Source organism: Conger conger, chromosome 3, assembly GCF_963514075.1.
Source record: "Conger conger chromosome 3, fConCon1.1, whole genome shotgun sequence".
Taxonomy (NCBI): domain Eukaryota; kingdom Metazoa; phylum Chordata; class Actinopteri; order Anguilliformes; family Congridae; genus Conger; species Conger conger.
In genome coordinates this window covers 83,164,526-83,190,708 of record NC_083762.1, presented here as the reverse complement: position 1 = coordinate 83,190,708, position 26,183 = coordinate 83,164,526, and the positions used below count along the sequence as shown (strand labels likewise).

Genomic DNA, 26,183 nt, shown 5'->3' with positions numbered 1-26,183 from the left:
CAGCCTCCCTCTCCTCTGTCCTCATTCTAGATCTCTCTGCTGCCTTCGACACAGTGGATCACTCCATCCTCCTGTCCTCCCTGTCAGCAATGGGGATCTGTGGCACAGCCCTGGACTGGATTGAGTCCTACCTCTCTGGTTGCTCCTTCCAGGTTGTCTGGGCTGGTACGGTATCGATACCTCGGCCCTTGCAGCAGGAGTTCCCCAGGGCTCAGTCCTTGGCCCGCTTCTTTTTTCTCTTTACACTCGTTCCCTTGGCCCTGTTATCACTGCTCATGGTCTATCCTACCACTGCTATGCGGACGATACCCAACTCTTCATCTCATTCCCACCATCTGACACACAGGTTTCAGCCCGTATCTGCTTGCCTGAGTGATATCCAGAGCTGGATGGACAACCACCATCTAAAGCTCAACCCAGGCAAGACTGCTCTTACCTCTCCCCATCTGGCTCTCTCCATTTCCCTAGGGAATACCACACTGCCATCACCCAGTGCAAGGAACCTCGGCGTGGTGATGGACAGCAGACTGTCACTCTCCGAGAACATTGCGGCGGTGACATTGCAGGTTCCTCCTATACAACATCCGGAGAATCCGCCCCTTTCTCACCCCCTTCTCTTGCCGTCTTCAAGCGCAGACTGAAGACGCACCTATTCAAGCTGCACCTCTCCCTGTCCCTCCCTACCTCCCTGTAAACCTTAACTGTGGTCTTTACCTGTGTTATTTACTTGTGTATTAGGATGATACCTTTGCTAGTTTTGTTTGGCTAGGTAAGCAGTTTATTCATACATTTCTATGTTGCGGTATTATGATAAAAAAAAAAAAATCATATGATCAAATATGCCCTGGTCCTTATCTTTGTTGTGTTGGTAGCAGTTGAAATTGTACTTCCCTCTAGGGTCTTTCAGCGCACTTATCCCTGGTTATGGGTATGCACTTTGTTGTACGTCGCTCTGGATAAGAGTGTCTGCCAAATGCCATCAATGTAATCTAATGTAATGCATACTGAATAATAATAAAATATTTTGAAAATATATTGAGATGCTCACGGACATAAATTGTAATAAATGCCGTATACGTCATCTCCTGACGGAAAAAAAATGCGTACCAACCCCTGTGTCAGCACAGAGGGACGTACCAACCCCCGTGTCAGAGCACAGAGGGGCCTACCGACCCCCGTGTCAGATTGCAGAGGGACGTACCGACTTTATAGTGCACACAGCCCTCCAGATCTCCCACGGTGGTCCAGCCCTGCTTCTTCTCCACCTCGGGGTCGTTGTGCAGAATCTTGTTCCTCAGCCAGGACAGGTAGTATACCCTCAGCTTGTTTTTCTTACCTGGTACAGGAAACAGGAAGTACGTAACGAATCCCACAGCAGGCGACAGAGAGAGTAGGCAACAGACCAGGTGACCGAGCCACCAGGTGAGTAACCCCAGCTGAGAAAGAACAGGTCAGTAGCCCCAGCTGAGAGAGAACAGGTCAGTAGCCCCAGGTGTGTAACCCCAGGTGACAGAGTGACCAGGTGAGTAACTACAGGTGAAAGAGAACAAGTGCATAACTGCAAGTGAGATAGAACAGGCAGGTAACCCCAGGTGAGAGAGAACAGGCAGGTAACCCCAGGTGAGAGAGAACAGGTGAATGCTACCTGATATCGTGACCAGGACGTTGAGGCCCTCCAGCACATCCATCTGCTGGAATCGGCGGCGGCTGATGAGGGGGTAGACCTTCCCCTGCCCGCTCCGGTCCAGCAGCATCAGCCCGCTCTCCGTGCCCACCAGCAAGTTCACACCTGAACAACACACAGGAGATTATGCACAGGTAACAACACCTGGAGAAAATCTACACATGGTAACACAAAAATCGTTTATTGGCCCTTAGTGGGGACTGAGCCTGGCTACGGTCACTGACCCCACAGTGCAGCACACAGGAACTCACAGTGACCTATCACACAGTGCAGCACACAGGAACTCACAGTGACCTATCCCACAATGCAGCACACAGGAACTCACAGTGACCTATCCCACAGTGCAGCACACAGGAACTCACAGTGACCTATCACACAGTGCAGCACACAGGAACTCAGTAACCTACCACACAGTGCAGCACACAGGAACTCACAGTGACCTATCACACAGTGCAGCACACAGGAACTCACAGTGACCTATCACACAGTGCAGCACACAGGAACTCACAGTGACATATCACACAGTGCAGTACACAGGAACTCACAGTGACCTATCACACAGTGCAGCACACAGGAACTCACAGTGACCTATCCCACAGTGCAGCACACAGGAACTCAGTGACCTATCCCACAGTGCAGCACACAGGAACTCAGTGACCTATCCCACAGTGCAGCACACAGGAACTCAGTGACCTATCCCATAGTGCAGCACACAGGAACTCACAGTGACCTACCCCACAGTGCAGCACACAGGATCTCAGAGTTGAATCTCTTCTTGTATTTGCGGATCTCGGGAGTGTCACTCTGGGGTCGGGTGTTGACGGGGTTCACATTGACGACAGAACCTTTCCGGGAGGGGTCCTGCCGCAGTGCTTCCTGTAGCCGGGCATCATTCCCAAAACCTGCTGATCGGAATATAAAGGTCAAGAGTCCCCCCACTGCAGTGAGCCTGTGACATCACAGAGGGTAAAAGGTGATATACAAGGAAAATTATCCCATATAATAATGATCAACACCACCATGTGGTATATTGCCTTTGTTTTTTGCGTTATTTTCTTTAATGAAACCTGATGCAGTCGTAAACATTTACCATTTATATCCAGACTGGAGCCCGAGGGAAATGGTTCCAGGGAAAAAACATAACTGCTGTTATGTACGGGGTGTTGATGAGACAACCAATCAGCTGGCAGGCATTGCAGCTTCCATGTGACAGAAAAATACACATCACATGTTCACAGGGCAGTGCACACCTCTCTGTTGATTGGCTGAACCCCACACGCGTGGCCCTTACTACATTCCGTAATTATAGCTGCGGTATATCCAGCCCTAGGTGTAACCAATCACAAATGGGGGCGGTCCATGGTAGTTACAGAATGAATCACAACCAAAGAAGCAGCCGGCGTAAGCCAATGAAGAGGCTCAGTGACTCACCCACAGAGTTGAGGGAGGAGCCACTGGAGGGGGAGATCTGCAGGAGGCGTGGGTCGATGAAGGGGGTGAAGGAGGAGGAGGACTTGTGCTTCTGCAGCGTGTTACTGGCAGACTGCGTCTGCAACACAGGAGCCAGGCTGAGCATGGCCATCTCTATCAGAGACCACTAACCTGCGTCTACCAGAGACCACTGAGACCACTAACCTGCATCTACCAGAGACCACTGAGACCACTAACCTGCATCTACCAGAGACCACTGAGACCACTAACCTGCATCTACCAGAGACCACTAACCTGCATCTACCAGAGACCACTAACCTGCATCTACCAGAGACCACTAACCTGCATCTACCAGAGACCACTGAGACCACTAACCTGCATCTACCAGAGACCACTGAGACCACTAACCTGCATCTACCAGAGACCACTGAGACCACGAACCTGCATCTACCAGAGACCACTAACCTGCATCTACCAGAGACCACAGAGACCACTAACCTGCATCTACCAGAGACCACTGAGACCACTAACCTGCATCTACCAGAGACCACTGAGACCACTAACCTGCATCTACCAGAGACCACTGAGACCACTAACCTGCATCTACCAGAGACCACTGAGACCACTAACCTGCGTCTACCAGAGACCACTGAGACCACTAACCTGCATCTACCAGAGACCACTAACCTGCATCTACCAGAGACCACTGAGACCACTAACCTGCATCTACCAGAGACCACTGAGACCACTAACCTGCGTCTACCAGAGACCACTAACCTGCATCTACCAGAGACCACTAACCTGCATCTACCAGTGACCACTGAGACCACTAACCTGCATCTACCAGTGACCACTGAGACCACTAACCTGCACCTACCAGAGACCACTGAGACCACAAACCTGTGTCTAACCCTAACCCTAACCTGTAACCATTCACTTGTGAATTCCCTATGTCTACCCATTTCCATCTGAAACTATGCATCTTAACTTCAACACGGCTTCACAAGACCACTTAAGATATTCCAGATATTCAGCCCTAAATTCTTAACAGGGTGGCCTGCAGTGTAGTGGTTAAGGTACATAACTGGGACCCGCAAGGTCGGTGGTTTGATCCCCAGTGTAGCCACAATAAGATCCGCACAGCCTTTGGGCCCTTGAGCAAGGCCCTTAACCCTGCATTGCTCCAGAACTGTCTCCTGTTTAGTCTAATCAACTGTACGTCGCTCTGGATAAGAGCGTCTGCCAAATGCCATTAATGTAATGCAATGTACCATACCCATGGAAACGGAAATGTCAGAGAGAGGCTAAATTATCCCCTGCAGGCTGTGAGTCTCACAGTGCTGAGGTCAGATGTGAAACTTCCAGTGCTTTAAAAGTGGTAACACGCCCTTAATAGAACCCACGTGTGTGTGTGTGTGTGTGTGCGTGCGTAAGTGTGTGAGTGTGTGCGTGCCTGCACACTCTTAATAGAACCCACGTGTGTGTGTGTGTGTGTGTGTGCGTGCGTGCGTGCGTGCGTGCGTGCGTGCGCGTGTGTGTGTGTGTGTGTGCGCGTGCACACTCTTAATAGAACCCACGTGTGTGTGTGTGCGTGCGTGAGTGTGTGTGTGTGCGTGAGTGTGTGTGTGTGTGTGTGTGTGCATGTGCGTGTGTGTGTGTGTGTGTGTGCGTGCGTGCACACTCTTAATAGAACCCACGTGTGTGTGCATGTGCGAGTGTGTGTGTGTGTGTGTGTGTGTGTGTGTGTGCGCGCGCGAGTGCGAGTGTCTGTGTGAACCTTTTCGTTCACACTCTCACCCCTTCATTCTGAATGGGCTGCTGCTGTTTTCCACAGACAAAATTTTTATATATACTTCTCCATTCAGTGATCCAAATAAAAAGTACAATAGATAAATAATATACTCTATAATTTTTAGAATCAACCGATCTGCGTAAAACAAGGGGCATACTTGCTCATACACATGCAGCACACATTCCCTCATTTTCTCTCTCTCTCACACACACACACACACACACACACACACACACACACATTCCCTCTCACTTTCTCGCTCACACACACATTCCTTCTCACTTTCTCTCTCTCACACACACATACAAACACACCCACACACATTCCCTCTCACTTTCTCTCTCACACACACAGACACACACACACACACACACACACATTCCCTCTCACTTTCTCGCTCACACACACATACAAACACACACACACACACACACACATTCCCTCTCACTTTCTCTCTCTCTCTCTCTCTCACACACACACACACACACACACACACACACATTCCCTCTCACGTTCTCTCACACACACACACACACACACATTCCCTGTCACTTTCTCTCTCACACATACACAAACACACACATAAAATGTAGGTCACTGAGACGCAGGATGAACTGTGAAGTGTAGGCTAACCACAGGGCTATACTGGGACTTCCTGTCCCAATTAGTCCATCCTGTTCCAATACACACTCAAACTCTCGCCCCCAAATAACACATCCATATCATCATAAACCATTATAAAATACATACAAATAATCAACAACCATAATAAAGTAGATTTGAAGAGACACCAGATGAATGGCATGAAACTTGAATGGCATGAAACAAGGATGAAAATAAATGAAAATTAGGAATGGTCTCAAAAGATTTTTTAATTAAATGAAGTGCTTCTGAACACCTTACTAAGCTCCACATCTTTCATGCGATTTCATAGCGACCTAAAGCTGACATCCGAAAAGTGAAAAAGAAAAGTTATACATTTCCAAGCGCAGACTACTAAGCTGATCTGACTGACTGCGTGAGGCAGCACCGCCACTGACTAGAAGCACTGAGAACAACCAACAGAGAATGAGAAGCTAATCAGCACACAATCAGAGGGAAGTGAGTAGATTAAAAAAACGCAGCTAACTGCTGCAAAAACAAGAAACAAAATGTTCTCCTGTCCTTCCTGTTACCTGTCTGACCTGTTACCTTCCTGTCCTTCCTGTTACCTGTCTGACGATTAAAGTGCCGTCTTTGCAGGGCGTGGTGGCTGGGTCGCTCTCTGCCTCATCATGAGTCTCAGACTCGCCGTTACTCAGCTTCGAGGACCTGGGGACCAGAGTCAGGCCAGCGAGGCTGTTATGACCTTCCACTTACAATCTGAGTCTGTATGCAGTCAACAGCACAGTCAATTCCTTTGTTTTTGATATACACTGAAGACAATTGAGTTTGAGGTCAAAATATGTACATAAGATGACGGATCTGAATTTCAGATTTTATTTTATCCAGATTTGTTCAACGACTTAGAACATGTCACAGTGCGGGAGTCCTCAGGGTTGGGGTTGGGGTTGGGGTGGGGTCAGGGGTCACATACACAGTGTGGGAGTCCACAGGGTTGGGTTAGGGTTAGGGTGGAGTCGGGGGTCGGGGGTCACATACACAGTGCGGGAGTCCACAGGGTTGGGGTTGGGGTTGGGGTTGGGGTTAGGGTGGAGTCGGGGGTCGGGGGTCACATACACAGTGCGGGAGTCCACAGGGTTGGGGTTAGGGTTAGGGTTAAGGTTGGGGTCGGGGGTCACATACACATTGTGGGAGTCCACAGGGTTGGGGTTGGGGTGGGGTCAGGGGTCACATACACAGTGTGGGAGTCCACAGGGTTGGGGTTAGGGTTAAGGTTGGGGTCGGTGGTCACATACACATTGTGGGAGTCCACAGGGTTGGGGTTGGGGTTGGGGTGGGGTCAGGGGTCACATACACAGTGCGGGAGTCCTCAGGGTTGGGGTTGGGGTTGGGGTTGGGGTCGGGGGTCACATACACAGTGCGGGAGTCCTCAGGGTTGGGGTTGGGGTGGGGTCAGGGGTCACATACACAGTGTGGGAGTCCACAGGGTTGGGTTAGGGTTAGGGTGGAGTCGGGGGTCGGGGGTCACATACACAGTGTGGGAGTCCACAGGGTTGGGGTTAGGGTTAGGGTTAGGGTTGGGGTCGGGGGTCACATACACAGTGCGGGAGTCCTCAGGGCCAGAGGTAGACTCTTCGGCCCCCTCCTGCTCCACATCTTCGTCCTCCTCGTCTGTGGTGCCCGACTCCTCGCTGGAGGAGGAGTAGTCTGTCACCTTGTGGGGCGGCCGGACGTCCTCTACTGCCCGCAGCTCCTTGGCCAGGGCTGTCAGGTCCTGGGGTCAGGAGAGGATTGGGGTCAGAGGCCAAAGGTCGCTGCTTTACAGGAACTCTTAGGGGAGGGGAATGCCTGGAGCGCCGTTTTGGTATTTCATGCCAACTTCAGTTCCTAATGATCTAATTATATTGTGGTAACTGAGCAATGGTAACTGAGTGGAAACAAAAAACAAAAATTGATGACACTCCAGGAACAGGGTTCACCCACCTGGATAATGTTGTCATGACACAAACTTGGGAAGAATCACTTTCATTTAAAACCATTGAAATTTAGCCTCTCTCATTCCTGACTGCTGACATTTTGGGATTGAGTGACAGTCCCCGGGGGGGCGAGGGGGGCGCTCACCGCTGGCCGTGCCGGTCTCACAAAGTCCTTCTTCTCCTCCAGCCGCTGCAGAGCGCAGCCCTCCGATCTGGAAGATGCTTGAAGCAGAGAGAGTTCATTTAGTAGCAGGGAGTGTGTGTGTGTGTGTGTCAGTATGTGTGTCAGTATGTGTGTGTGTGTGCGTGTGTGTGTGTGTGTGTGTCTGTGTGTGTGTGTGTCAGTATGTGTGTGTGTGTGTGTGTCAGTATGTGTGTGCGTGTGCGTGTGTGTGTGTGTGTCTGTGTGTGTCAGTATGTGTGTGTGTGTGCGTGTGTGTGTGTGTGTGTGTGTGTGCGTGTGCATGTGAGTATGTGTGTGTGAGTGTGTGCATGCCTGTGTGTGTGTGTGCGTGTGTGTGTGTGTGTCTGTGTGTGTGTGTGTGCGTGTGTATGTGTGTGTGTGTGCGTGCATGCATGTGCTTGTGTGAGAGTGTGTGTGTGTGTGCTTGTGCGAGAGAGTGTGTGTGTATGCGAGTGTGAGCATGTGTGTGCTTGTATGTGCTAATGCGGTGTACTGAAACTGATTTGTAGCCAGTTACAAAAAATTGATAACTGATAACCGTTATCTTTTTCTGAAGGTGAAATGGTAAGCTCTGTTTAAAATAAATGCATGTTCATCACCACGCGTATTATTGTGGTTCTAAACTATTCTAAACTGGAAATTGACAAGCTTCGGTAGTTTGAGCAAGCAATCTTGCCATTTCAGGGGGTTTAAAATGCAAACAACACATGAAATGAATGCTGCAGTATTTGAGTTATCAAATAATCTCTGTAGCTGTTGGTTGATTTATGGCTTATTGTAACTATGTCGTTTCTTAAGGTTCACAGGAGATCCGTGTTTATTCCTTGACAGGCAAATTCAAACTACGGAAAACTGAACATAGCTTTCCACTATGCTGTATCTACAAATGAACAATGCAATACATTATCGGACAAATCCATCCATCCATCCATCATCACCCGCTTATCCGGAGTCGGGTCGCAGTGGCAGTAGGCAAAGCCGGGTATTCCAGGCGTCCCTCTCCACAGCAACGCATTCTAGCTCCTGGTGGATCCCGAGGCGTTCCCTGGCCAGGAGAGATATATAATCTCTCCAGCGGGCTCTGGGTCTCCCTCGGGGTCTCCACCCAGTTGGACGAGCCCGGAAAACCTCCAAAGGGAGGCGCCCGGAGGCATCCTGATCAGATGCCCGAACCACCTTAATTGGCTCCTTTCAACGCGAAGGAGCAGCGGCTCTACTCCGAGCTCCCTCCGGATGTCCGAGCTCCTCACCCTATCTCTAAGGCTGAGCCCGGCCACCCTACGGAGGAAGCTCATTTTGGCCGCTTGTATACGCGATCTCGTCCTTTCGGTCCCTACCCAAAGCTTGTGACCATAGGTGAGGGTTGGGACGTAGATCGACCAGTAAATCGGGAGCTCAGTTCCCTCTTCACCACAACGGTCCGGTGCAACGCCCGCATTACTGCTGACACTGCACCGATCCGCCTGTCGATCTCACGCTCCCTTCTACCCTCATTCGTGAACAAGACCCCGAGATACTTGAACTCCTTCACTTGGGGCAAAGACTTGTTCCCAAACCGGAGGGAGCAATCCACCGTTTTCCGGCAGAGAACCATGGCCTCGGACTTGGAGGTGACTCTCATCCCGGCCGCTTCACACTCGCCTCAAACCACTCCAGTGCGTGCTGAAGGTCACGGTCCGATGAAGCCAGCAGAACCACAGCATCCGCAAAAAGCAGAGATGCGATTCTGAGGTCACCAAACCGGACACTCTCCTCACCTCGGCTGCGCCTTGAGATCCTGTCCATGAATACCACAAACAGGACCCGTGACAAGGGGCAACCTTGGCGGACCCCACAGGAAACGTGCTTGACTTTGTGCCGAGAATTGGTTATACAGGGACCTGATGGCTCGTAACAACGGCCCCGGTACCCCATACTCCCGCAGTACACCCCACAGGGTTCCCCGGGGGACACGGTCGAAAGCCTTCTCCAAGTCCACAAAGCACATGTGGACTGGATGGGCAAACTCCCATGACCCCACCAGCAACCCTGCCAAGGTAAAGAGCTGGTCCACTGTTCCACGGCCAGGACGGAAGCTACATTGCTCCTCCTGAATCCAAGGTTCGACCGTCGGTCGGAGCCTCCTTTCCAGCACCCTAGAGTAAGCTTTCCCAGGGAGGCTGAGGAGTGTGATACCCCGATAATTGGAGCACACCCTCCGGTCCCCCTTCTTGAAAATGGGGACCACCACCCCGGTCTGCCACTCAGCAGGTACTGTCCCCGACCTCCACGCGACACTGAAGAGGCGTGTCAGCCAAGACAGCCCAACAATGTCCAGAGCCTTCAGCATCTCAGGGCGAATCTCATCTATACCCGGCGACTTGCCACTGAGGAGCTTTTTGACTACCTCAGCAACTTCCGCCAGGGATATAGGTGCAGATTCCCCCGAGTCTTTGGGCTCTGCCTCTTCCACAGAGGACGTGTTGTTCGGGTTCAGGAGCTCCTCGAAGTGCTCTTTCCACCGCCCGACAAATATCCCCAGTCCGGGTCAGCAGTTCTCCTTCCCTGCTGAAAACAGCCTGAGACAAGCCCTGCATTCCCTTTCTGAGTCGTCGGATGGTTTGCCAGAACTACCTCGAGGCCAACCTAAAGTCCTTCTCCATAGCCTCCCCAAACTCCTCCCATACCCGGGTTTTTGCTTCAGCGACTGCCGAAGCTGCAGCCCTTCTGGCCACCCGGTACCTGTCTGCTGCTTCAGGGGACCCCCGGGCCAGCCAAGCCCGAAAGGCCTCCTTCTTCAGCTTGACGGCCTCCCTCACCGCTGGTGTCCACCAGCGGGTTCTTGGGTTGCCGCCCCGACAGGCACCGATGACCTTCTGGCCACAGCTCCTGCTTGTCGCCTCTGCAATGAAGGCTTTGAACATGGCCCACTCGGAATCCATGTCCCCAGCTTCCCCCGGGATGCGTGAGAAGTTCCTTCGGAGGTGGGAGTTGAAGACCTCGCGAACAGGGGCCTCCGCCAGACGTTCCCAATTCACCCTCACTACACGTTTGGGTTTACTGGGTCTGTCCGGCAGCCTCCCCGGCCACTTGATCCAACTCACCACCAGGTGGTGATCAGTTGACAGCTCTGCTCCTTCACCCGAGTGTCCAAGACATACGGCCGCAGGTCTGACGATACGACCACAAAGTCGATCATCGATCTTTGGCCTAAAGTGCTCCGGTACGAAGTACACTTATGAGCTACCCTATGCTCGAACATAGTGTTTGTTATCGACAATCCATGACCAGCACAGAAGTCCAATAACAAAACACCGCTTGGGTTCAGATCAGGCAGGCCATTCCTCCCAATCACCCCCCTCCAGGTTTCTCCGTCATTGCCCACGTGAGCGTTGAAGTCGCCCAGCAGAACTATGGAGTCTCCGGGTGGCACCCTTTCCAGGATGCCGCCCAGTGACTCCAAGAAGGCCGGATACTCTGAACTGCCGTTTGGTGCATAAGCACAAACGACAGTCACAGCTTTCCCCCCAGCGACACATAGTCGCAGTGAGGCGACCCTCTCGTTCTCCGGGTGGAACTCCCAACACAGTGGCGCTCAGCCGGTGGCTTGTGAGTATCCCCACACCCGCCCGGCGCCTCTCACCCAGAGCAACTCCAGAAAAGAACAGAGTCCAGCCCCTCTCCAGGAGTTTGGTTCCGGAACCAGTACTGTGCGTGGAGGTCATTCTATATCGTGGAGGCCACTATATCTAGTTGGTACCACTCTGCCTCCCGCACTAGCTCCGCTGCAAATGTTTCACTAAATATTGTGGAATTGAATGCTACAGTTGACTCGACTAGTTGTCAAATATTTGTGTGTGTTTTAAATCTGTAGATGTTAGTTCGTTTATGGATTATTCTATGGCGTTTCTTCATCCGTGTTAATTTTGTTGACACGCAAATTCAAACTAACGGCAAACTTTGCTTCTCACTATGCGGTATCTACATAAAAAAAAAAGGCTATTTATCCATTGGATACTGAAAGCAAAAATTAACATGTTAATCTCACCACCATTTTAAAAATGACACATGATTGATTGACCAGTGGATGTAAACTACAGGGATTTCCGCAACTGTGAGGTTACACTGTAAAACCTCAATGTAAATGTAAATATTTAACTTGGCAATTAGGCTTACTTTTATCAGACATACAGTGTTGACATTTAACTATTGAGATGGCCCAAAATAAAGTTTGAAAACGCAATAAAATTTCTCAGTTAATCAGTTAAAAAAAGAGAAAAAGATACGACCCCTAACGGTCATAAGCAGTATTGGTTACCAGGTTAAGCGTTTAAAAAATGGGATGGTAACTGGTTACAAAAACTGATGATTTGTGTGTGCATGTGCGAGAGTGTGAGAGTGTGTGTGTGAACGTGTGCGTGTGAGAGTGTGTGTGTGCGCGGGGTACTCCGGACTCACAGCGGACGCGGAATCTGTCGCCGGATCCGGAGCCGCTCTGGGAGTTACTGGAGCCAGAGGAACTACCACTACCAGGCCTGGAGGCCAGCTTCTCCACCCGGTCCCACAGCAGCCTGGGCTCAGCACTGAGGGACACACACACACCGTTACACACACAAACACACCACTACCAGGCCTGGAGGCCAGCTTCTCCACCCGGTCCCACAACAGCCTGGGCTCAGCACTGAGGGAAACACACACACCGTTACACACACAAACACACCACTACCAGGCCTGGAGGCCAGCTTCTCCACCCGGTCCCACAACAGCCTGGGCTCAGCACTGAGGGACACACACACACCGTTACACACACCGTTACACCACTACCAGGCCTGGAGGCCAGCTTCTCCACCCGGTCCCACAGCAGCCTGGGCTCAGCACTGAGGGACACACACACACCGTTACACACACCGTTACACCACTACCAGGCCTGGAGGCCAGCTTCTCCACCCGGTCCCACAACAGCCTGGGCTCAGCACTGAGGGACACACACACACCGTTACACACACAAACACACCACTACCAGGCCTGGAGGCCAGCTTCTCCACCCGGTCCCACAACAGCCTGGGCTCAGCACTGAGGGACACACACACACCGTTACACACACAGACACACACACACACACACACCACTACCAGGCCTGGAGGCCAGCTTCTCCACCCGGTCCCACAACAGCCTGGGCTCAGCACTGAGGGACACACACACACCGTTACACACACCGTTACACCACTACCAGGCCTGGAGGCCAGCTTCTCCACCCGGTCCCACAGCAGCCTGGGCTCAGCACTGAGGGACACACACACACTGTTACACACACACACACACACACACACACACACACCCTGTCCCACAACAGCCTGGCTCAGCACTGAGGGACACACACACACTGTTACACACACAAACACACACACACACCGTTACACACACAAACACACACACACACTGTTACACTCACACACACACACACACACACACACACACACACACACACACCCTGTCCCACAACAGCCTGGGCTCAGCACTGAGGAACACACACACTGTTACACACACAATAACCGTTACTCGCTCTTGCTCTCGCTCTCGCTCTCTCTCACAGACAGACAGACAGACAGACAGACAGACAGATAGACAGATAGACAGATAGACAGACAGACAGACAGACAGACAGACACAGCGTTAGTTGCATTAAAACCCCAGGTGAGAGCAGTTGGCCACCATACCTGCCTGCTGGTCTCGGCCCGGCCTGGTTGCTAGGCAGAGCCCCGCCCTGGAGGGGGGAGTCTCGGCGGGACAGAACGGGCGAACGGGACGTGGTCCTCACTGGAACCTTCCACACAAACATCGGGGGAGATGTGAGAGACCGCAGCACACAGAAATGGATAAAGGCGCTATATAAATGACAACCATATAAATGCTTTATGTGAAACACAAGTATTTTTTGCTGAAAAGAGCTCATATACAGTACACAGCAGAAGTGAGTACACCCCTGCACAATATCATTTACATGTCTGCCCAAGTAAAACTGTTTTTACCACTGAGTGGTAGTTTATTTGGCAAAACGTTACAAGGACTCAAGGGCTCAAGAGACATTAAATATATAAAATAATGAAGAATTAAATGTGGAATTAAATGTGGAAGATGGAAGATGATCCAGCGCTCATCTTAAACTTTTTCCTTTTAAAATGCTTTTTATAAGAATAATTCTATACCATAGCTTGTTATAAATCATTAGAATTAAATTAGCAAACAAAATTACTGAGTTTACACGCATAATCTTACACTGTATTTTTAGAGTTTTTTGTGTAAAGCAACATTTTATGGGCTTTAATATCAAAACAAGACATTTTTAGATCACTATTTTAACCAGAGTGATGTTGCAGTGAAAATGGCCCTTACAGCGGGGAAGGTCACAGTAATATTCTGAAATATTGTCCTAATGTCCTATCCCCCAGGGGGGTGGGGGTTAGGGCGGGGGGGTTACCTGCGGCTCCACGGCTCTGTGCCCCCCCGGGCCGGACTCTGAGCTCCCGTTAGAGAAGGTCTCGGAGCGCGGCGGTTGTTTGGATGGCACAGCCTGAGGAGAGCCCTGGAGGTTCTTCCGAAACCTTTCATCAGCCTGGGGGGGGAACAGCCCAAATCACACAGGGGGACAGCCCAAATCACACAGGGGAAACAGCCCAAATCACACAGGGGAAACAGCCCAAATCACACAGGGGAAACAGCCCAAATCACACAGGGGGACAGCCCAAATCACACAGGGGAAACAGCCCAACTCACACAGGGGAAACAGCCCAAATCACACAGGGCAAACAGCCCAAATCACACAGGGGAAACAGCCCAAATCACACAGGGGAAACAGCCCAAATCACACAGGGGAAACAGCCCAAATCACACAGGGGAAACAGCCCAAATCACACAGGGGAAACAGCCCAAATCACACAGGGGAAACAGCCCAAATCACACAGGGGAAACAGCCCAAATCACACAGGGGAAACAGCCCAAATCACACAGGGGAAACAGCCCAAATCACACAGGGGAAACAGCCCAAATCACACAGGGGAAACAGCCCAAATCACACAGGGCAAACAGCCCAAATCACACAGGGGAAACAGCCCAAATCACACAGGGGAAACAGCCCAAATCACACAGGGGAAACAGCCCAAATCACACAGGGCAAACAGCTCAAATCACACAGGGCAAACAGCCCAAATCACACAGGGGAAACAGCCCAAATCACACAGGGCAAACAGCCCAAATCACACAGGGGGACAGCCCAAATCACACAGGGGAAACAGCCAAATCACATAGGGGAAACAGCCAAATCACACAGGGGAAACAGCCCAAATCACACAGGGGAAACAGCCCAAATCACACAGGGGAAACAGCCCAAATCACACAGGGGAAACAGCCCAAATCACACAGGGGAAACAGCCCAAATCACACAGGGGAAACAGCCCAAATCACACAGGGGAAACAGCCCAAATCACACAGGGGAAACAGCCCAAATCACACAGGGGAAACAGCCCAAATCACACAGGGGAAACAGCCCAAATCACACAGGGAAAACAGCCCAAATCACACAGGGCAAACAGCCCAAATCACACAGGGCAAACAGCCCAAATCACACAGGGCAAACAGCCCAAATCACACAGGGCAAACAGCCCAAATCACACAGGGCAAACAGCCAAATCACACAGGGGAAACAGCCCAAATCACACAGGGGAAACAGCCCAACTCACACGGGGGAAACAGCCCAAATCACACAGGGGAAACAGCCCAAATCACACAGGGGAAACAGCCCAAATCACACAGGGGAAACAGCCCAAATCACACAGGGGAAACGGCCCAAATCACACAGGGGAAACGGCCCAAATCACACAGGGGAAACGGCCCAAATCACACAGGGGAAACAGCCCAAATCACACAGGGCAAACAGCCCAAATCACACAGGGGAAACAGCCAAATCACACAGGGGAAACAGCCCAAATCACACAGGGGGGACAGCCCAAATCACAGAGGGGGAACAGCCCAAATCAGCCCAAAGGACAGTTCAATTCAGTATTATTTGTATAGCGCTTTTCACAACAGCCTCCAAAAGACATTTTAAACAGCAACAGAAGGGAAGGAAAATATCAGCCCAAAGCCCCCCAACAAGCATGAGGTCAGAAACTGCCCAATGTGAAAGAATCTTGGGAGGAACTCGGCTATAGAGGGGGAGCTCATCCTCCACTGGCTGCAAAAGCAGCGGAAAAAAAAACCACACGTCCTATGAAGCAACACACCGTAGCAACGGAAACAAAACGGATAACAATGAACTTTCCACTGAAGGTGTTAATTATGAAGTAAATACTCACATTTCCCCACAGTCAAAAAAAGAGAAAGGTTGATATAATCAGGTCATGTCTTGCAGATCTCGCGAACCTGCCTTCTATCTTTCATAGAAAGCACCATTAGTATCCCCTAAGAAAACTGAACACTAGATTATAGCAAACAGCTGTCAGTGCATACCGCCAAGACCACTTACACAGCAAACCAAAGTCACTTCACATCTTTTCACTCGGACCAGGGAATTACACATTTTGGATAAATTAAGAGAAACCTGAGCACAATTTCAGGAAAATCCAAACTCGAATTGCTCCCTACACCCCAGCAAGACCACTCCGGTCTGCCAGCTCTGATCGCCTTGTGGTTCCCGCATTACGAGCACCTGGTGGTCGAGCTTCACGTTGACGCCTGTTTTCCGTTCTGGTTCCTTAGTGGTGGATTGACATGCCTACCACTGTCAGGACAGCAGAATCCATCCCCATACCCCCACCCCCCCCCCCGTCTGATATCCCTCCAGTGCACCCTATATAAAACATGTAAAAAATTAACTAAATTGCACTTACGATGACTATTGCCATTTGGTTAGAACAGCTGTTTATGCATGTTTTGCTATTTATGGATGTGATATTTTGAACTTGATGAAGAACCAATGCACTTGTGATTCACTTTGGATTAAAAGCGTCGACTAACAATAAAACTATTTGATAATTTCATTATTTTCACTTATGAATGCAGAACACTGCAAGTTCTGCCTCTCGTTCCACAGGGGTTTTCTGTGTGCAGGGAACCTCAGATACAAAGGTTAAGCTATTACTTAACCTCAGATACAAAGGTTAAGCTATTACTTAACCTCAGATGCAAAGGTTAGGCTATTACTTAACCTCAGATACAAAGTTTAAGCTCATTATTACTCAACAGCTATTAGTTACTCAACAGCTTGTGTGTTTTGTGATAGCTGAAGCAAGAGCAGAAGATGATTATCAAAACAAAAGATAGAAATGCAAGGCGAAGGTAGAAAATGTTAGTTTTGGCTATGTAGCATATTGGCGTAGGAAACGTTAGCACAGCCTACAGGAGAAACCATCTCTGAAGATGTTAGCACGTTACCGGTCGAGCATTAGGAGGCCAGGGTAGAGCAGCAGGGCACTAGCGCATCACCAGGATATTTTTAGGGGTGTGGTTCACGGAGGGGCGGGGTTAACCTCTTTGTCCCACTGGATTGGCTCAGGCTGGAGTGGAGGGGCGGGGATAACCTCTTTGTCCAGCTGGATTGGCTCAGGCTGGGGTGAAGGGGCAGGGTTCAGTGGTTTCTCTCTCTGGATTGGCTCAGGCTGGGGTGGAGGGGCGGGGTTCAGTGGTTTCTCTCTCTGGATTGGCTCAGGCTGGGGTGGAGGGGCGGGGTTCAGTGGTTTCTCTCTCTGGATTGGCTCAGGCTGGGGTGGAGGGGCGGGGTTCAGTGGTTTCTCTCTCTGGATTGGCTCAGGCTGGGGTGGAGGGGCGGGGTTCAGTGGTTTCTCTCTCTGGATTGGCTCAGGCTGGGGTGGAGGGGCGGGGTTCAGGCCCCGCAGGAGGGCGTGTTGTCGCTCAGCCTGCCGCTGCTCCTCCATCTCTCGCCACCTGTACTCCTGCCGTACAGCGAGGGGAGGGGCTTAACATGCTCACCTGGGAGGAGGCGAGGCTTAAACTCCCTCACCTGGGTGGGGGTGGGGCTTAAACGCACGCACCTAAGAGGAGGTGGGGCTTAAACTCCCTCACCTGGGTGGGGGTGGGGCTTAAACACGCTCACCTGGGAGGAGGCGGGGCTTAAATAATCTACTTACCCTGGGAGGAACAGGTGTGAGTTTAGAGGAGCTTAGTCAAGCTTTCTGCCCTGTGGAGGTGGACCTCCCCGCATCAGTGAAAAAAGAAAAACTGAAAGAATCCTTTTATTTTATTTTTTATTTTAAATGAACTGCGGGTTGGGCTGGAGCCTATCCCAGCATACATTGGGTGAAAGGCAGGAATACACCCTGGACAGGTCGCCAGTCCATCACACACTCATACCTATGGGCAATTTAGACTCTCCAATCAGCCTTACCTGCATTTCTTTGGACTGTGGGAGGAAACCGGAGTACCCGGAGGAAACCCACGCAAACATGGGGAGAACATGCAAACTCCACACAAAGAGGCCCCGGCCGACCGGGATTCAAACCCAGGACCTCCTTGCTGTGAGGCGGCAGTGCTACCCACTGCACCATCCGTGCCACCACTGCGAGTTCAGTCGGTGAAATGTGTGAAGGCTCACTGTGTGAGTCAGGGAGGGCAGCGGAGGGAGTTTTTTCTGTTCAAGGGTTTTTCCTCGGTGACCTCATATGCTAGTTGGTATTTCCCATTTTCCTTCCCTCCTGTTACTCTGTGAAGCATCTTTGGGACAGTGCTTTACAAAAGAAATTCAATTGAATAGAAAAGAGTAAGCCTTTCCTTGCAGCATGTCGCCCTCTACTGGTTGCATTAGGACAGGTCACACATTTAGCGTCTCTCAAACTAGGAAACTTAAGTTTCTTTGAAACTTGAAGAATCACATAAACCAAAAAACATTTACAACTACCAAGGGGGTTGGGGGTTGGGGATAGGGGATAGGGGATAGGGGATAGGGGATAGGGGATAGGGGATAGGGGATAGGGCGATAGGGGGGTAGGGCCATAGGGGATAGGGGATAGGAGTAGGGGATAGGGGGTAGGGCCATAGGGGGTAGGGCCATAGGGGGTAGGGGGTAGGGGGATAGGGGGTAGGGCCATAGGGGGTAGGGGATAGGGCAGGGGTCGGCAACCCTGGTCCTGGAGAGCCGCTGGCTTTTGTTGTTACTTGGCATTAATTGATCAATGAAAGCCGTTGATTGCACAGTTAACTCACCTCACCTGGTTTCTTGGGTCTGAATCGGTTGCTTATTTTAAGGTGGAGATGAAAGCCAGCACACCCTGCGGCTCTCCAGGACCAGGGTTGCCGACCCCTGGTATAGGGGTAGGGGATAGGGGATAGGGGGTAGGGGGTAGGGGGTAGGGGGTAGGGGGTAGGGGATAAGAGAGGTGTTACCAGTAGCATAGCCTGCTCATGGAGGAGCTGTTGCTGCAGGATCTCCAGGTGCCTTTGCTCCTCCTCTAGCTGCCGACGAATATACTCCTGTCAATCAAACACAGGTACAGCACAGGTGAGCCAAGAAAATTATATATATTTTTTATTTTTTAATTCCGATGATCAAATAGGCCCTGGTCCTTATCTTTGTTGTGCAGGTAGCAGTTGAAATTGTACTTCCCTCTAGGGTCTTTCAGCGCACTTGTCCCTGGTTATGGGTATGCACTTTGCACTTTGTTGTACGTCGCTCTTGATAAGAGTCTCTGCCAAATGCCATTAATGTAATGTATTTAACCCGGTACCAAACCCTAACCCTGACCCTGACCCTGACCCTGACCCTAACACCATAACCATAACCCTAATCCTAATCCTAACCCTGACACAGACCCTAACACCCTAACCCTAACCCTGACTCCTAACCCCTGACCCCTGACCCCTGACCCTCGGGGCGGTACCTGCTCGCGGTCAGACCTCCTCTTCTCCTCCTCGACCCTCCTGCGCTCCAGCTCCTCCAGGCGCCTCTTCTCCTCCTGCTCCCTCCGCCGCTGCTCACGCTCCTGCTGCCGGCGCACCTCCCGCTCACGCCGCTGTTGCTATGGGAGTCACAGAGCAGGAGTCACAGAGCAGGAGTCAGACAGCAGGGGTGGTTGGGGAGAGTTAGGGCTGAGGGGGTGTTTGGGGAGGGTTAGGGTTAAGGGGGTGTTTGGGGAGGGTTAGGGTTAAGGGGGTGTTTTGGGATTGAGGAGGTGTTTTGGGGTTGAGGGGGTATTTTGGGGTTGAGGAGGTGTTTTGGGGTTGAGGGGGTTGTTTGGGGTTGAGGAGGTGTTTTTGGGTTGAGGGGGTGTTTTGGGGTTGAGGGGGTGTTTTGGGGTTGAGGGGGTGTTTGGGGAGGGTTAGGGTTGAGGGAGTGTTTTGGGGTTGAGAGGAGGTGTTTTGGGGTTGAGGGGGTGTTTTGGGGTTGAGGGGGTGTTTGGGGAGGGTTAGGGTTGAGGGGGTGTTTTGGGGAGGGTCAGTGTTGAGGAGGTGTTTTGGGGTTGAGGAGGTGTTTTGAGGTTGAGGGGGTGTTTTGGGGTTGAGGGGGTGTTTTGGGGTTGAGGGGGTGTTTGGGGTTGAGGGGGTGTTTTGGGGTTGAGGGGGTGTTTTGGGGAGGGTTAGGGTTGAGGAGGTGTTTTGGGGTTGAGAGGAGGTGTTTTGGGGTTGAGGGGGTGTTTGGGGAGGGTTAGGGTTGAGGAGGTGTTTTGGGGTTGAGGAGGTGTTTTGGGGTTGAGGGGGTTGTTTGGGGTTGAGGATGTGTTTTGGGGTTGAGGAGGTGTTTTGGGGTTGAGGGGGTGTTTTGGGGTTGAGGGGGTGTTTGGGGAGGGTTAGGGTTGAGGAGGTATTTTGGGGTTGAGGAGGTATTTTGGGGTTGAGAAGGTATTTGGGGTTGAGGGGGTTGTTTGGGTTGAGGGGGTGTTTTGGGGTTGAGGGGGTGTTTTGGGGTTGAGGGGGTGTTTTGGGGTTGAGGGGGTGTTTTGGGGTTGAGGGGGTGTTTTGGGGTTGAGGGGGTGTTTGGGGAGGGTTAGGGTTGAGGGGGTGTTTTGGGGTTGAGAGGAGGTGTTTTGGGGTTGAGGAGGTGTTTTGGGGTTGAGGGGGTGTTTGGGGAGGGTTAGGGTTGAGGGGGTGTTTTGGGGAGGGTTAGGGTTGAGGAGGTGTTTTGGGGTTGAGGGGGTTGTTTGGGGTTGAGGGGGTGTTTGGGAAGGGTTAGGGTTGAGGAGGTATTTTGGGGTTGCAGAGGTGTTTTGGGGTTGAGGGGGTGTTTTGGGGTTGAGGGGGTGTTTTGGGGTTGAGGGGGTGTTTGGGGAGGGTTAGGGTTGAGGGGGTGTTTTGGGGTTGAGAGGAGGTGTTTTGGGGTTGAGGGGGTGTTTTGGGGTTGAGGGGGTGTTTTGGGGTTGAGGGGGTGTTTGGGGAGGGTTAGGGCTGAGGGGGTGTTTTGGGGAGGGTTAGGGTTGAGGAGGTGTTTTGGGGTTGAGGAGGTGTTTTGGGGTTGAGGGGGTTGTTTGGGGTTGAGGATGTGTTTTGGGGTTGAGGAGGTGTTTTGGGGTTGAGGGGGTGTTTTGGGGTTGAGGGGGTTGTTTGGGGTTGAGGAGGTGTTTTGGGGTTGAGGGAGTGTTTTGGGGTTGAGGGGGTGTTTTGGGGAGGGTTAGGGTTGAGGGGGTGTTTTGGGGTTGAGAGGAGGTGTTTTGGGGTTGAGGGGGTGTTTTGGGGAGGGTTAGGGTTGAGGGGGTGTTTTGGGGAGGGTTAGGGTTGAGGAGGTGTTTTGGGGTTGAGGAGGTGTTTTGGGGTTGAGGGGGTTGTTTGGGGTTGAGGATGTGTTTTGGGGTTGAGGAGGTGTTTTGGGGTTGAGGGGGTGTTTTGGGGTTGAGGGGGTGTTTGGGGAGGGTTAGGGTTGAGGAGGTATTTTGGGGTTGAGGAGGTATTTTGGGGTTGAGGGGGTTGTTTGGGGTTGAGGGGGTGTTTTGGGGTTGAGGGGGTGTTTTGGGGTTGAGGGGGTGTTTGGGGAGGGTTAGGGTTGAGGGGGTGTTTTGGGGTTGAGAGGAGGTGTTTTGGGGTTGAGGAGGTGTTTTGGGGTTGAGGGGGTGTTTTGGGGTTGAGGGGGTGTTTGGGGAGGGTTAGGGTTGAGGGGGTGTTTTGGGGAGGGTTAGGGTTGAGGAGGTGTTTTGGGGTTGAGGGGGTTGTTTGGGGTTGAGGGGGTGTTTGGGAAGGGTTAGGGTTGAGGAGCTATTTTGGGGTTGCGGAGGTGTTTTGGGGTTGAGGAGGTATTTTGGGGTTGAGGGGGTGTTTTGGGGTTGAGGGGGTGTTTTGGGGTTGAGGGGGTGTTTGGGGAGGGTTAGGGCTGAGGGGATGTTTTGGGGAGGGTTAGGGTTGAGGAGGTGTTTTGGGGTTGAGGAGGTGTTTTGGGGTTGAGGGGGTTGTTTGGGGTTGAGGATGTGTTTTGGGGTTGAGGAGGTGTTTTGGGGTTGAGGGGGTGTTTTGGGGTTGAGGGGGTTGTTTGGGGTTGAGGAGGTGTTTTGGGGTTGAGGGGGGGTTTTGGGGTTGAGGGGGTGTTTTGGGGAGGGTTAGGGTTGAGGGAGTGTTTTGGGGTTGAGAGGAGGTGTTTTGGGGTTGAGGAGGTGTTTTGGGGTTGAGGGGGTGTTTGGGGAGGGTTAGGGTTGAGGGGGTGTTTTGGGGAGGGTTAGGGTTGAGGAGGTGTTTTGGGGTTGAGGGGGTGTTTTGGGGTTGAGGGGGTTGTTTGGGGTTGAGGATGTGTTTTGGGGTTGAGGAGGTGTTTTGGGGTTGAGGGGGTGTTTGGGGAGGGTTAGGGTTGAGGAGGTATTTTGGGGTTGAGGAGGTATTTTGGGGTTGAGGGGGTTGTTTGGGGAGGGTTAGGGTTGAGGAGGTGTTTTGGGGTTGAGGGGGTTGTTTGGGGTTGAGGGGGTGTTTTGGGGTTGAGGGGGTGTTTTGGGGTTGAGGGGGTGTTTGGGGAGGGTTAGGGTTGAGGAGGTGTTTTGGGGTTGAGGGGGTTGTTTGGGGTTGAGGGGGTGTTTTGGGGTTGAGGAGGTGTTTTGGGGTTGAGGAGGTGTTTTGGGGTTGAGGGGGTGTTTTGGGGTTGAGGGGGTGTTTGGGGAGGGTTAGGGTTGAGGAGGTGTTTTGGGGTTGAGGGGGTTGTTTGGGGTTGAGGGGGTGTTTTGGGGTTGAGGAGGTGTTTTGGGGTTGAGGGGGTGTTTGGGGAGGGTTAGGGTTGAGGGGGTGTTTTGGGGTTGAGGGGGTGTTTGGGGAGGGTTAGGGTTGAGGGGGTGTTTGGGGAGGATTAGGGTTGAGGAGGTGTTTTGGGGTTGAGGGGGTTGTTTGGGGTTGAGGGGGTTGTTTGGGGTTGAGGGGGTTGTTTGGGGTTGAGGGGGTGTTTGGGGTTGAGGGGGTTGTTTGGGGTTGAGGAGGTGTTTTGGGTTTGAGGGGGTGTTTTGGGGTTGAGGGGGTGTTTTGGGGTTGAGGGGGTGTTTGGGGAGGGTTAGGGTTGAGGAGGTATTTTGGGGTTGCAGAGGTGTTTTGGGGTTGAGGGGGTGTTTTGGGGTTGAGGGGGTGTTTTGGGGTTGAGGGGGTGTTTGGGGAGGGTTAGGGTTGAGGGGGTGTTTGGGGTTGAGGGGGAGTTTTGGGGTTGAGGGGGTGTTTGGGGAGGGTTAGGGTTGAGGGGGTGTTTGGAGAGGGTTAGGGTTGAGGGGGTGTTTGGAGAGGGTTAGAGTTAAGGGGGAGTTTTGGGGTTGAGGAGGTGTTGGGGGACAGGGGCCCTCACCTCCTCCAGCCTCCTCCGCTGCTCCTTCTGCTGCTCGATGCGTTTCTGCCGCTCGGCGAGCAGCTGGCGCTTGTACTCCTCCTGCTCCCGCAGCTGCTGCTCCTGCAGGACCTGCTGCCGCCGCAGCGCCTCCGAGCGCTCCTTGTTCTCCTGCTGCAGCCGGATGAAGTCCCGCCGGAGGGTGGACTCGCCCGGCACGTTGACGATGGAGCTGGCGGGGGTGACGCAACACGTACATTACAACAGCCAAGGTAAGACTCATTTCAACATGCGCCAATGGAATAAGAAAATGTCACCTGTCAAGCTAATATTTTCTTCTTGATAGAAAAATGTAAGACCTTAAAGTCTCATGATGAGAATAAACGCTGGAGACAGCAGTGCTGCAGGACCAGGGTTACCTGGGCTCTCCCTCCTGCTCCGGGGCCTCTTCCTCCTCCTCCTCACTGCCACTGTACTCATACTCTGTCTCATCTGCAGGAGCAACAGCATCCCTCTGTAATGTCCCAACAACGTCCCCGCAACACCCCAACAACATCCACCGCAACACCCCAACAATGTCTCTCTGTAACATCCCAACAACGTCCCTGCAACATCCCTCTGTAACGTCGCAACAACCTCCCCACAACACCCCAACAACATCCCCGCAACACCCCAACAATGTCCCTCTGTAACATCCCAACAACGTCCCTGCAAACTCCCTCTGTAACGTCCCAACAACGTCCCCGCAACACCCCAACAACATCCACACAACACCCCAACAACGTCCCCGCAACACCCCAACAACGTCCACACAACACCCCAACAACATCCACACAACACCCCAACAACATCCACGCAACACCCCAACAACGTCCACCGCAACACCCCAACAATGTCCCTCTGTAACATCCCAACAACGTCCCTGCAAACTCCCTCTGTAACGTCCCAACAACGTCCCCGCAACACCCCAACAACATCCACACAACACCCCAACAACGTCCCCGCAACACCCCAACAACGTCCACACAACACCCCAACAACATCCACACAACACCCCAACAACATCCACGCAACACCCCAACAACGTCCCCGCAACACCCCAACAACATCCACACAACACCCCAACAACGTCCCCGCAACACCCCAACAACGTCCACACAACACCCCAACAACATCCACACAACACCCCAACAACATCCACGCAACACCCCAACAACGTCCACACAACACCCCAACAACATCCACACAACACCCCAACAACGTCCACTGCAACACCCCAACAACATCCACACAACACCCCAACAACGTCCCCGCAACACCCCAACAACGTCCACACAACACCCCAACAACATCCACGCAACACCCCAACAACGTCCACTGCAACACCCCAACAACGTCCCCGCAACACCCCAACAACGTCCACACAACACCCCAACAACATCCACACAACACCCCAACAACGTCCCCGCAACACCCCAACAACGTCCACACAACACCCCAACAACATCCACACAACACCCCAACAACATCCACGCAACACCCCAACAACGTCCACCGCAACACCCCAACAATGTCCCTCTGTAACGTCCCAACAACGTCCCCGCAACACCCCAACAACATCCACCGCAACACCCCAACAATGTCCCTCTGTAACATCCCAACAATGTCCCTCTGTAACATCCCAACAACGTCCCTGCAACATCCCAACAACATCCACGCAACACCCCAACAACGTCCACTGCAACACCCCAACAATGTCCCTCTGTAACGTCCCAACAACGTCCCCGCAACACCCCAACAATGTCCCTCTGTAACATCCCAACAATGTCCCTCTGCAACATCCCAACAACATCCACACAACACCCCAACAACGCCCCCGCAACACCCAACAACGCCCCCGCAGCGCCCCCCTGCGGTGTGTCCTGGCCCACCTCTCTCGCCCCTCTTCTTGCGGGTGCGGTCGATGTGGTCCTTCAGCTGGATGCGGACCTGCCTCTCGTTGGGCTGGTCCCGGATGAAGGGGTGCTTCAGCAGCTGCTCGGTGGGAGGCCGCTGGGTGTAGTTCTTCACCAAGCACCCCTCTATGAAGCTGAAGAACTTCTTAGACCTGTGCAGGAGGAAAAGGCAGTGAGTAACCTGATAAAGCCCCAAATTTAGGAAACGGCTAAACTGACGGTAATTTTAAAAAGGCCGACAAACGGAATTTATGCATTTAATCCAAATAATCTGAACTGAAACAAGCATGACAGTGCTCCTTTAACTACGTTAGGGTTAGGGTTGATTTTGGTGAGTCTAAGGTGGCAATGTCTCTACCATTCTGTTCTTGTTTTGCAGTCTCATAATGTCGTCTTTGACTTCCATTGGCACAACTTTGGTTCTCGTGTCGATAAACAGCATAAATATTTTCCAAAGGTGATCAATAGACTAGAGGAAAGACTCGGCATTGAGAGCGCTCTTATACCTGCATAAACACACTCGAGCAATTACATCTGTGAAGTCATGGGTCCCAAACACCATGCTGCCCTGAAATGGGGAGCTTTACAAACACTGCTGTAATTTCTCCATGGTGGGTGAAACCAAAATGCATAAAAATATCCTGGACAATGTGCACTTTAACCACATGTCAATTGTGATTCCAAATAAAAACTGGCAAATCAGGGGCAAATCAAGACATAATGGGTCTTTGTCCCAAACGATATGGAGGGCACTATATAGATTTATGCAACAGCTCAGACTAGCTGGAATAACATTAACACTACACCACCTACAGGGGACCTCCAGAGGTGCACCTGGATAACATTAACACTACACCACCT

General features: G+C 51.9%; 1 protein-coding gene across 1 annotated transcript in view; it reads right to left on the bottom strand.

Annotated features, from left to right (window-relative positions):
- LOC133123701 (mitogen-activated protein kinase kinase kinase kinase 4-like) overlaps positions 1 to 26,183 on the bottom strand; it is a 61,409-nt gene that overhangs the window by 6,018 nt on the left and 29,208 nt on the right. Inside the window, exons 11-26 of the mRNA XM_061234179.1 lie at positions 25,299 to 25,474; positions 23,787 to 23,859; positions 23,389 to 23,599; positions 19,538 to 19,675; positions 19,044 to 19,130; positions 17,174 to 17,596; positions 14,128 to 14,262; positions 13,367 to 13,473; positions 12,108 to 12,232; positions 7,632 to 7,708; positions 7,109 to 7,284; positions 6,119 to 6,218; positions 3,116 to 3,233; positions 2,419 to 2,589; positions 1,646 to 1,789; positions 1,202 to 1,336 (exon numbers count right to left, since the gene is read on the bottom strand). Coding sequence (XP_061090163.1) covers positions 1,202 to 1,336; positions 1,646 to 1,789; positions 2,419 to 2,589; positions 3,116 to 3,233; positions 6,119 to 6,218; positions 7,109 to 7,284; positions 7,632 to 7,708; positions 12,108 to 12,232; positions 13,367 to 13,473; positions 14,128 to 14,262; positions 17,174 to 17,596; positions 19,044 to 19,130; positions 19,538 to 19,675; positions 23,389 to 23,599; positions 23,787 to 23,859; positions 25,299 to 25,474 — 2,396 coding nt within the window. The remainder of the gene's footprint in view (positions 1 to 1,201; positions 1,337 to 1,645; positions 1,790 to 2,418; positions 2,590 to 3,115; positions 3,234 to 6,118; positions 6,219 to 7,108; positions 7,285 to 7,631; positions 7,709 to 12,107; positions 12,233 to 13,366; positions 13,474 to 14,127; positions 14,263 to 17,173; positions 17,597 to 19,043; positions 19,131 to 19,537; positions 19,676 to 23,388; positions 23,600 to 23,786; positions 23,860 to 25,298; positions 25,475 to 26,183) is intronic.